This window comes from Oryzias latipes, chromosome 18, assembly GCF_053564925.1.
Source record: "Oryzias latipes strain Hd-rR chromosome 18, Olatipes_Hd-rR_3.1".
Taxonomy (NCBI): Eukaryota; Metazoa; Chordata; class Actinopteri; order Beloniformes; family Adrianichthyidae; genus Oryzias; species Oryzias latipes.
This window is the reverse complement of record NC_136254.1, coordinates 20890562-20902950: the sequence shown is the minus strand read 5'-3', so window position 1 is coordinate 20902950 and position 12389 is coordinate 20890562. Positions and strand designations below refer to the sequence as shown.

General features: G+C 39.2%; 1 protein-coding gene across 1 annotated transcript; it reads left to right on the top strand.

The window, feature by feature from the left end:
- The first annotated feature begins 114 nt into the window (after nt 1-114).
- LOC105356441 (receptor-type tyrosine-protein phosphatase eta) lies at nt 115-11869 on the top strand. Its single transcript, XM_023948952.2, has 11 exons — nt 115-293; nt 508-596; nt 4136-4628; nt 6019-6273; nt 7505-7753; nt 7871-7994; nt 8511-8650; nt 8747-9001; nt 9131-9394; nt 11343-11440; nt 11522-11869. The coding sequence occupies exons 1-11, from the start codon at nt 248-250 to the stop codon at nt 11588-11590; spliced, it is 2082 nt and encodes a 693-aa protein (XP_023804720.1). The 5' UTR covers nt 115-247; the 3' UTR covers nt 11591-11869.
- Nucleotides 11870-12389: the final 520 nt, after the last annotated feature.

Genomic DNA, 12389 nt, shown 5'->3' with positions numbered 1-12389 from the left:
CCTGCCCGTAAATGTGATCAGCTGTCTCTGGTTGAATGGACCCTTTTGAAAGGGGGGGGGGGGGGGGGGGGTTCCTCATCGTTGAACAGCCAGGTATAGTCGTTAAAACCGAGGTCAGAAACAGTTGAGGCTTTACTGTGTGCGAGTGGCCACTAGTTCTCCAGGCTTGAATCCAATCAGTGATAAAGTTTTCTCATGCTCTTTATTTTTTCTAAGGTTTATTGGACTCTGGTGAAGAAATACCAAGATGGCAGTGATGTTTCTGGAAAATGCCTTGTTTTTGATTAGCTGGGGTGAGTCTTTTTTTGTGCATTTTGTTAAATTAAATTTTATTAAATTTCCACAGATACTTTTAACTATTGCAAATTCAGTTTAAAAGAAAAAATAAATAAAACAAATGTGTAATAAAATGACATAATGTAAAGGTTTAGGAGAGTGGAACTAGCTGCTGCTTTTCTGAAAATGGGAATCAAGTTTGCCTTTTTTTCTTCTTCTCCTTCTTATTAGCTTTGCTGCTGATCTGTGCTGCTACACAGAGGGAGTATTTCATCCCATCCCAAAATCTCAGCTGGGTGGAAGCCAGGGACCATTGCCAGGTGCCCACACACATTTATCCTGTCTTTAAAAACCCAAACAGTCCTACCTGTCACAGGTTCAGTGGAATAAGCTGCACTAGAGAAGGCTGTGGCATTGTAGAAGTCACTGTTTATGTTTCCTTGTAGATTCCACTGATGGTTATACCATCAAGTCAACTGTCCTGCTGAAATACACAGTAAAACATAATAGAAATAGTTTATTAAAAGTATTTTCATCCTTAAAACCCTTCAAGTCACAAAAAGTTTCCGTGTGATGCAAGCAAACTGCAAACTATTCGAGACTTGCAAAAATGTAAAACCTTGTCTTTAGACATTCATGATTTTTGAACAGGTTTAAAGTTGTTATAATGTTTTTTCTACACCTTTTCCAAACTTTTTTTCAAAATCAATGTAGTGCAGAATTTTCTTTTAAGAGCTACAATCTAGAAATAAGGAGATTATTATTAAAATGAACCAAAATTATTTTGCTCCAAACTCTTGACATTAAAAAAAACTTGATTTAAGACTGAAAAAAATACATATTTCATTGTAATTTTTGGTTCAGTTTCAAATAGGTTATTTTAAAGTTCAACAAATATATACAATCTTAGACTGGAATTCATTCTCAGTATTTTGAACCCAAAAAAATTTAATTTAATGTTGTAAGAAAAAGTGCTATTTTTAGATTTTATAAGGATTTATTATAATTGGCCAATGGTTCTAAGCAAACCATTTGCTAAGAACTAGCAAAAAAACATTTGACTGTAAAACATTCAAGTATGATAAAATAAATCTAAATTAAAGCTGCGTGCAGCGTTGTTTGGTTCCCATTCATTACCTGCCCTGCCTCACCTGCTGAGCAGCCGCTACACGCCCCCGTCCCCACCGCCCACACAAAGCTCCCTGCCTCCCCCCTCTGAATCTGCCAACCTTGTCAGTCCAGCATGTGAACAATTTATTCCAAAATAAAAAAAATTTATCCACAATGGTGGCTTTTCTTATGGTTTCCTCTCCATAGCAACCATTTTATGTTTTGATCGCCTTAAAGTGTGTAATTATTTTGAAGAATTTGCAAAAGTTATCATTGGGATTTCCTTGGCTACAGAGGGATTTTCCTAACCCTCATTAGATTAGATTAGATTAACTTTATTAACCCCCGTAGGGAAATTCAGTTGTAGTTGGCAGCTCCATGACATAAAACAAAATATACACAAAATATGCTGGGAAGAAAAATATACAGACAGAAACTCTAAAAGCTCTCAAGACTCATATTTACACGTCCATTCATGAATGAATTGTTTATTCCAATGGCTAATGGCAGGAATGACTTCCTGTACCTGTCAGGAATTGGTGGTGGAGGACCCAAAATGCAGGAGACCAAGCTTTGTGACAGGAAATAAAACATTTAATAAACAAACTGAAACATGACAAAACTATGGGGAGAAACAAACCAGTGACAAAACAGAGCAGATGACCTGACAAGGATGAACAGAAACCAAGACACTTAAATAGGCTGAGGGTCATAACTGAACTGAAGACAGCTGTGGATCATGAACCAGAAACTGGTGTGACTGACAAGGAAACTAAAAACATGACAAAGAAAACCAAACCACTGAATCCTTACAGTACTGTTCCTTTGTACAGCGGGGGTGTATAAGTCTGCTGCTAACGCTACTTCTCAGGTTGTCCACCACATTGTAGAGAGGATGGGAGGGGTTGTCCATGATGGTCCCCAGTTTAGCCAGCAGTCTGTCCCCCACCACCTCCTCCAGATTGGCCATCTTGAAGCCAATAACAGACCCTGTTTTTTGGACGAGTTTGTCCAGTCTGTTGGCGTCCTTTGCTTTAATGCCAGCACCTCAGCACACTACAGCAAAGAAGATGGTCCTCGCCGCGACAGACTGGTAAAACATGTGGCGCATCCTGCTGCAAACGTTGAAGGACCTGAGTCTCCTCAGGAAGTAAAGTAGACTCATGTCCTTCTTGTAAACCCCCTCAGTGTCAGTGGACCACTCCAGTTTATTGTCCAGACGGACTCCCAGGAACTTGTAGGACGAGACAATTTCTACATTAATCCCTTCGATACAGAAATAAGATATGTGCAACTAACAGGAAAACGCCACTTTTGCAAGCTTGCTAGCAAATGCCGTTCAAAATCAACAAACTTTATTTGTAACATTTTTTCCCCAGACTTGATCTTAAAATTGTTTTAGACCTCCAAAAGATATTTTTGGCCCCATTCCTTTTTTCTTTTTTTTTTTTTTTTTTTTTTCTTTTTTTTTTAACTTGTCCTGTCCAACAGCTAGGCAAACAGATGAGAGCTGAGGGCCTCTTGTGTTGGACATATTTTATTTTAACAATAGGGGTTATTCATCTTCAGACAAACCAAAGGTATGTCTGAATAAACCCCTTTTGTAATTGAGGCCAAACTTTATTAATTTCAACCATGTTTGAAAACCTTTGGTGTTGGACCGGACGGAAAAGGAAAGAGGGGAAGAAGAGAGAGGGACGTTAGAGAGAGGGGGGGGTAGGAGGGTGATAATAGGAGGGGAAGGGGGGTAAGACCATGAAGCAGCATAGAGCAGACAGGTTTACTGGTTGTTTATCATTACGGTACAGTTCAAATGTAGTACAAAAAGGGCGGGGCCTGTTCACACACACTCAAATATTATCAACACACCTGCTAGCTGCAAAAAAATGTTCACATGTCAACATGTACACAAAACAGATAGTGTTCACGAACGCATACCTATGCCTTTAAACCAACTAGTGTGAAATCTTTCATTCATTCAATCATGCAAACTATTAGTGCAAAGGTGAGCTAACACCTGTGCTCAGGTGAGTGTTTATGTTCTTCTAAAATGGATGGTGGAATGTGAAAAGAAGGAGGAGGAGCGCCCAGCCACCCCCACACCCAGACCCCCGCCGCAGCAGCAGCGGCAGCCAGAATTCCCCCAACGCCACACGGGAACAGGCAGGGAACAAGACCAAGACCGCCACCCAGGCCAGGGCCAGGGTGGCGGTTCCTTTTTTCTTTTTTGATGGTTTTCTTCTGCTGTGATGTCATCGTTGTTTTTTGTTGTTGTTTTTTTGTTTTTTTTTGGGGGGGGGGTCATTCACTATGCCCAAAATTCATTTTTACTGGTTACTAGGGGTGTTGGGCACATGCAAACTTTGGTGATTTTTTTGTGTGTGTGTGGCGGAGGAAATTTAAAACAATATGGTTGTTGCAGGACAGGACTGCTGCGGGAAAGAGTTATAATTATAATTGCCTGTTGGGGCAATTTCCTTTCTTTTGAAAACATTTTGGACCTTTTGACAAATTTTTTTCCTTCTTTGTGAAAACACAACACAAACACGGTTGCTGCTGCAGCTGCTGGCCATAAAAATGTTTTTGCAAATGAGTTGTATGATATTTATGCACTAAAAGAAATGTTTACAGCTGCTTTGCATCAGTCATTTGTATGAGAATGTAAATTGAAAAAATATGGCTTTTTTCTTCTTTATGTATTTATTTTTTTAATACAAAGATGTGACATTTGTTTTTTATTCATGTTCAGGCCTGCTATAAGGATCTAGTGAGTCTGACTCCAGAAAACATCCAGATCATTGTCCACATGCTGAAATCCGAGCACTGGATTGGTCTTCGCAAGTACTTCCCCAACATCAGTAACACCGACGGCTCCACTTGGATCCAGTGGGCAAACGGGGATCCGGTCGTCTTCCAGAACTGGCATCCCGACATGCCAGTCTCTAAATTTCCCCTCCCAAAGATAGACTGCTGCAGCTGCTCCTGCACTTGCCCAGCTACCACCGCCGGCATCTTTTCAACCATTTTAACCACAGAGCCGGTGACAAACTTTACCTCTGTGGGATCTGGGGTGACAAAGTCGCCGCCGCTGAATGCAACGTGCGAGCGAGCTCCTATATTTCCCCCAGTGATCCCAGAGACAAATAAGTTGTACATTGAGGACTCCTGCGTCGTCATGCTTCGCTTTGGGCTTTGGGCTGAGAGGAACTGCACAGACAAACTCCCCTTCATTTGTTATGAAGGTACCTCAGTGCTCAGTTTTAGACATTCATTAAACTCACAGAGACAACACATGTTTACTTTACAGTGGGGTGTGTTTGTGTAATGAGCCCCCTAGTGGTAAATAGATGAACTGATCTGGCTTCAGCTAATTCAATTTTTAAAAAAACTGCCACACACACAAAAAGGATTCTGGTTTCTTTCACCTCAAGAAACGTACGAAATTTCACACTTTATTATTTAAAGGCAAAAGAGCAAATTTAATCTTAAAGATTGTTTTCTTAGAAGACTTGATTTCTCTAACACCCTTCCCAGATTCTTTATATACAAAATAATAATTGTGACCTGGTTCACTAGTAAAATGTAAGTGTACTTAAAGACCAAAACACAGATGAAAAGTGTGTTTTGGGTGTTTTTAACAAACAAATATAAACTTTTTTAGCTTTTAAGTGTTAATTCCTCACAAAAAACAACCCAAAGTGGTATTTCTGAGAATCCCACTAAAAACCTGCACCAGCCCCTCCCAATCCACGGAAACGAGTGGGTTCTCACTAGGTGACGTCCATAAGTGAGGAACAGCCCCTTCCAGGAAGAGTCTGCACTGTCAGCATCGCCCCCAAGCAAACACACAAACACACTTTCTCCGTGGTGCTAGCGGTGATTGGTAAAAATGCCGTCCTTCTTAAGCACAATATGCACATCCATCTTTGCAAAAGTTCAGATGTTGTTCACGGTTGTGGGCAAAACGCAGACACGCTGCTGAGGCCGATTCTAGGTTGACGTCATGAAATGGGCGGCACCCACATGGCGTGAAAGGTGGAGCCTCAGAGATTGAGTCGTCTTACTTCCAGATTGGAAAAGAGCTCAGGGAAAGAAAACAAATTTAAAAAAAAATCGTTCTTTAGTGTGCCAAAGGTACTCTGAAAGGTTTAATAAAAGAATGATGTAGGCCCTAAAAGAATACTAAGCTCAAAATTGAGTATTTCCTTATTCAGATTATTGCAAACCAGGAGAAGACAACCAACTAAAATATGAAAAAGAGCTTATTTGTGATGTAGAACTGGATGAGCAACAAGCTCCCTCCTGATGCATCCACTTGCAGACAAACAGATCCATGTTCGTCTTCGTTTTCCTCGTCTGAGCCACATCTGGCTCTAAACTGTACACCTGGATTACTCCAGCTTTGCTCGCCATTTTGGTTGCAGCGATGATGTCAGGTTGGGGTTGTGAAGGGCTGCAAACTAGTGGGAGAGAGTGTAAACATGGGAAATGAGGGCATGTTTTTAGATTTCGGCTTCTGAAGATTCCAGCAAAAGTGTCATTTTGTTCTTGTTGTAATATTTATGTAACATCGTGTTACTGAGAGCAAATGTTGTGTTTTTTTATTTTCTGGTCTTTTTTTAATCCAAACAGACAAATTCATCGGGCGTGTGGATATTGCGTGCAACACGTCTCAGAGCGCCTTCCTGAAGTGGCAACCTGGGCCTGGTAATGTCGAGTATTACCAAGTAGAGATTAAAGGAGTGCCCTTGTCACAACAACCCCAACCTGTTTTCGGCCTAAGCCTCTCTCTTAATGGTCTTACTGGAGGCAACTACTATGAAGTCAATGTCTCTGCTGTAAAATGCCAACGATTCCTCAACCCCCAGCTCGCTTCTTTCTACACAGGTGAGGAACATCCAAGAAGGTGTTTAAATTCTAACTTTTTTCGTGCTCACGTTTTCATTTTTTGAAACAAAAAATGTGACATAACCCATTTGCAGAAGTAAAAACCCAGTAAATATGAACACTTTTGATCTTTGGAATCCACTGTGCTCTGCTGATAAAAATGTTGATGATATAAAAAAAAACATTCACGTATATATATATATTTTTTAAGTGTCAAGTAGTTCAAACACAGTGAGTACATTGTGGTCTACATTAATCAATCCAGTGAGCATCGATGCACACTGTTTTTTTTGTAAGCTTCTGAGAAAACTTAACATTATAGACAATAACTTATACAGCTTACCCTAGCCTCAACTGTAACCCTAACCACAACTCTTACCATAACCCAAAACGGGTTCAGAATTGTAAAGCTTTTATTAAATGCTTGAAATGTGAAAAACCTTAACTGTTAGGGTCACAGGTTTGTTTTCAAGTGATATGAGGGTACTACCGGTTCTGGTCGACTTCTACAACTTTCGGTTCTAGACAATGATGTCTGCAGCCTCCTGGTAGATTTAGGAATTGTTGATTCAGACGCCCTTAGTATTGTGTGTGTGGCCTTTGGTGCTGCACAAATGAATCATCAGGCGCACTTGGAAGCTCAGTACGTTTTATTCATGCTCCACAGCCTCAACACACTTTTACTCATCTTGCTGGACAGTTCCTTCAAACACACAGGCGCCCCCTTGTGGTTGCCAACAGAATAACAGTTGTAACATCTAACACTTAGGAAATGATGACGACCCTGAGGTGCACTAAGTAGTGAGACGTGAGGGAATTGGGGCAAAGCTTGAATTTTAATTACAAACCTGTACTAATAGGATTTAATTTAGCCTCCATTTTTGAGGAAACTTTTCGAGCAAAGTGAAATGCATGTAACTGAAAAAGCCGACTTTCTCCTCATAACTATGAGCCTGTTTTAGTTGCCTATGAAATGAGGTTCAGATGATGAAAAGCAGAATTGATGATTATTATTATCTGATTAGAAATAAATTAATAAGTATTGATAAAATTAAGTTTTACAGTGAAAAAAAAACAGATTTGCAGTTTTTCTACACACAACAAATTTAAGGTGGATCTGCTGATTTGATTTGGATTTTGTTGCAGAGAATTCCAATTTCATGATTTATGCTAAATACTACTCTACTAAGACTAAGACTAAAAATAACAAGGAAGCATTTCTCTTTTTTAGTGCCTAACAAAGTCAAGGATCTCAGAGTGGACTACACAACAGACACGTCCATCTTTCTGAGATGGGATGTGCCAGATGGAAATGTCAGTATGTACTTGGTGAAGACGGGAACTCAGCAGAGGGAAGTGAACGCAACAGAGTTAGACTTTAATGGATTGATCCCCGGGAGCTGTTTCACATTCACTGTGCAGTCTGGAGTCCAGGACAGGTCCAAGTGGAGTGAAGGATCTGTAGTCAGCAACTGTACAAGTGAGTTTAAGGTTTCACGTTTTTCTGGTCCTTAAATCTGCAGAAACGTGAGCCGCCAAGTGTCTTGTGTGACGCTGAGATTGCGTTTTGTGTTTGACGGGTGGTCGTCTCCTGCAGGGCCCGGCAAAGTGTCCAACCTGAACGTTTATGATGTAACAAACAACCAGCTCACACTAAGGTGGAATAAACCTGATGGAAATTTTGCAGGCTTCTTTATAAAAGTTAGCAGCAGGAACACAACGTGAGTAATATTTACTAGTTTGTTTCTTTAGAAAACTAAAGATTTGTTGCTTTTAGTCACTAAATATTTATTATAAATACTTTAACAGCCATTTGTTGACCTTGCTTGTCTCTTTTGCCAAATCAAAATTTTCCCCCTACCCCCACATTTATCCCTCAAAGAGTTATGGAAAAATACATAACAGAATTATTAATAATTTTAAAAGTACTAAAACAAAAGTTCAAAACGGCACAGCAATACGGCATACGGATCCCCCTCCCAGCGGAGGGATATTCAGCCCTAAGTCACTATGGCTACCCCTTAAAAACCAAGTTCAGACACCACTACAGCTCCAAATGCCCCTACAATTGGAGGGGCAGGTAGAAGCCGGAGGGGTAGGGGTAGAATTCGGATTCAGCCCTTTGTAGGCTTAGTTTAATGCTAAGCTGTTGATGCTGACGCACAAGTTTGTTTTTTCTTGAAGACTTTGAAAGCACTTTTTTATTTAAAGGTAACGCTTTATTGCTCTTCTTACAGCCAACTTCTTGATGCAAACCAATCTGAGACCGAAAAGATAGTTACTGCTTTGCCAAGTGGCTCCTATATAACCATCGAAGTGAGAGTGAAAGCCAACAGCGACGTGATGGGAGACGCCACCGTCATCCTTGCTTACACTGGCAAGTCAAAAAAAAAAATCCATTTGTTTTCCTGCTTTGATGCTGTTCAGTTGGCCTGCTGGCTCTTGATGTGACCGTTTTGGATCCTTTGAACAGTTCCTGAACCAGTCTTGAACCTGAAGTTGCAGCCTGGGAACAAAGAGCTCACAGTCACATGGAGCTACTCAGACAGTGCCGATGTGACATTCACTGCTGAGCTGTGGAAGGATGATAAATTCATGAAAAATGCCACCACCACGGAAAAGCAGATTAAGTTTCAGGACCTGAAGTCTGCAACCAATTACACTGTGCAAGTCTATGCTGTTAGTGGCACACATCCAGGAATACATGAGTCAGCCTCAGAGTTTACCTGTAAGTTTATAAAGCCTTTAAATATGGATTGATGTAATCTAAAAAACTGCTTTATGATGACTTACAAGCCAATTGTGTCCAACTTAGAAATCAAATGAGGAAAATTATGTTTCTTTTTTCATCTACCAGTGCCTGGGACTCCCTTAAACATCAGAGCAACAAACATGTCAACAAACAACATCACATTGGAGTGGGACGCCCCTGACGGCATAACAAAAGCCACATACATCGTTAATTTCACCAATTTCTGGGGAGATAAAGTAACAGTAGAAGTCGTAGACAACACCAAATACGAATTTACAAACTTAAAATCAGGAACCAGGTACTTTTATAAAGTCTACAACAAGGCTGGAAGCTTCCTAAGTTTACCGGCAATCTACAATGTTTCTACAGGTGAGAACTTCATGACTGAAGTCTTAAGCTCTGAGTTTTACTATTTTCTGAAGCTAAGAAAAATGTTGTTTTTTTACCTTGAAGTACAACTTTTTAAGCATTTTTTTCAATTAAGATCAATAAAGAGAAGTATTCCATATTTTCCGCACTATAAGGCGCAATTAAAAGCCTTAATTTTTTTTTCAAAAAAACAACAGTGCCTTCTATAATCTGGACTGCCTTTTATGGATAAACTCTGGTTGTGTTTACCGGTGTCAAAGCGATTAACGGCGCTCTGTTAAAGACGAGTTGCAAACACGGTTGTGAATATGCTACATGGCCAAATATAGCAGTGACGGACTGTGTATTTTTTATGTGTTACCAACAAGGTTGGTAGTTAGCGTAGTCACAGTGACATTCGTTTTAGCGGAATCCGTCTGTTTTTTTTCCGTGTTGCAAACAAAGCTGGTATTTACAGGTGAACACACTAACGTGTTAAAAGCGATTTACTGTGACTAAATTAATGAAGTCTGACTGAATGACAGACTCATGTTTGACTCTTTTGTTTCGCTTAATGTGCCTTATGCTACTGGGTGTGTGATGTACGTTTAGAAAAGCACAAAAAGCCCGTTCTGGTCCGCCCGTTTTGGACCGTTGCTACCTTATACTAGCACATTTCCGGCACCTACAGTTGTCAGAGGCTTGGTGTAAAATGTGGAAGTGGTGCAAATCTCACATATCTTGCTCCAGACGTTTCTTTTTCACAGCTCTATTCTGAAATATGAAAGACTTGGTGTGACAGAAATTCAGCCGTACACAAACTGTAATCTAAAGGGATCCCATCCATACGTCAATACCAAAACCGAGTCCCTGATTGGTCAAACTGGGTTAACTTTCACCGGACATTCAATGGCCACGCGTTTTGTATGTAGAGCCCAAAAACAGTTGTAGAAACTTGTGTGCCGAAACGTGAACACAAAAATGTTAATGCAGAAGCCTAGAATGAGCGTATATGTGACTTTTTATTGAAAGTGGTGTAAACAAGGCTGTATAGTTCGATGCCCCTTGTATCATAGTTTTAATAATAGACCATTCATTGACAGTGCTCCTTATAGTCGGTCCGGTGTGCCCTATAATGCCAAAGTATGTCCCTAACATTTGCAATTTTACAATCGGTGCAACATCGATGCATAAGGTTATACAGCTTTCACGACCGTGGGAAACAGCACATAAAAATGCAATGCCATCCTCTTGCAAACCAAACAGATGAGCTTCCTGCTTAGACTTTACCTTAAGTTACCGGAACACAACACGTTTCATAATGCATGCACAATGTACAGTGTTGTTAATAAATTAAATAGTCGTTTGTGTGACCTCATACCACTTTATTCGCCCTCTTATCACCATGACACCAGGAAAAGCATATGCTAAAAGGCAAAAACAGAAAGTTACAATGCACAAGCTTCTCTGTCTGTACCAGAGGTCCACAAACTCGGAATACTTTAGACAGTGACGTTAAACAATCTGCTACAATATATATGTTTAAAAGGAAACTGAAATTGCTATCACCACCTATTACCACCTATAACCACCTATTAATATGTTCGTGATTTCTCTCTGTTGACACTTATATGGCCACACGCCTGAGTTTATGTTGTTCGAATTCATTGTTCCATTGTCCAACGCTTTCCACTATATTACCATCATTTTCTCATACTATTATTGTATTTTATTTATGTAATTATTTTCTTTTCCTTTTCTTTTCTTTTTTCTTCCGCCACTCACCTTCTTTACTTTTATGCTTGTTTAATATGCTGGACCCCTAATAATAAGCAGCTGCTTCGGGGACGTCCATTTTTTCCACATTCTGTATTGTGAGGGGATTTGTTTGCTTTTGACACATTGTGGAAAAATAAAATAAAATAAAAATAAACTAAACTTTCCATCATGGTGTCTGGTTTCTCCACAGATCCAGTCAAAATGGAAATCACTCTGTCCATGCTGTGCTCCTCGCCACAATCGCTCTTCTGTGCAGATGTCACCCAAAAGAAAATGGTGCTTAAGCAGGTAACATCCCATGTTATTTTATGACAAATAACAACAAGAAAACATGGTTTAAATTTGACTTTTTCTGCTTTTGTGTTGCAGCTACGTGACCATTTCAACAGTACACTGGGTTCTAACATATTCTGGGAGTTCGACAAACTGGATATTTAAAATGGCACAAACATGTTTTGTTTTACCCTCTGTGAACAGTACACTATTTTTGTGATGTGAACATTATCTCTGCAATATATTACGTAAAAGAGTTTGAGTTTTTCCTTTCTCCTTACAAAAAGGTACTTAATATGCATATTTTGGGATCTAAATGTACAAACAGGTATTCATGAAAAGTGATTTCTTAGTGTAATCTGTAGAATTATTCATATGAATAATGAATATTATCCGTTTTTTTCTTTCTTTTGCTTATTAGTTCTTTTTATATAATATAATATATAATAAAATATATAGAAATAATAAAACAGTAAAAACCGAGTATGACTGTTGTCAGGCTTTTGTACGAATGTGACATTTCAAACTAAAAGTTATAAAAACCTGAATTACCCTTTTATGACTGTAAAGAATGACATAATCAGCTTAAATCTATTCAACATTAATATTTCTGTCCGACATGGGTAACATTAATGTGTTCAGTTTTTATTGTTTTTTTTTTTTTTTGCTTCAATATTTTGTTGGTTTGTTACTTTACATATTAAGGTTCTCTTATTCTGTATTTATCATCTCATCCTCTTTGGTTTGATGGAACTAAAGTATGTCTGTTGATCTGTTAGAGTTGTTTTTTCTCCATAATTGTAAGAATAAAAAGAATGACAACATTTTACTACAGAAAACAAGCTTTTTTTGTTTTGATTTTTTTTAACTGATTTCCTGATTTGTTGAGGACATAAAATACCTAATACCTAAAATGAGGCAACTGCCTTCCCTCAATTAGACAAACTCTCACAGTTCATCCACC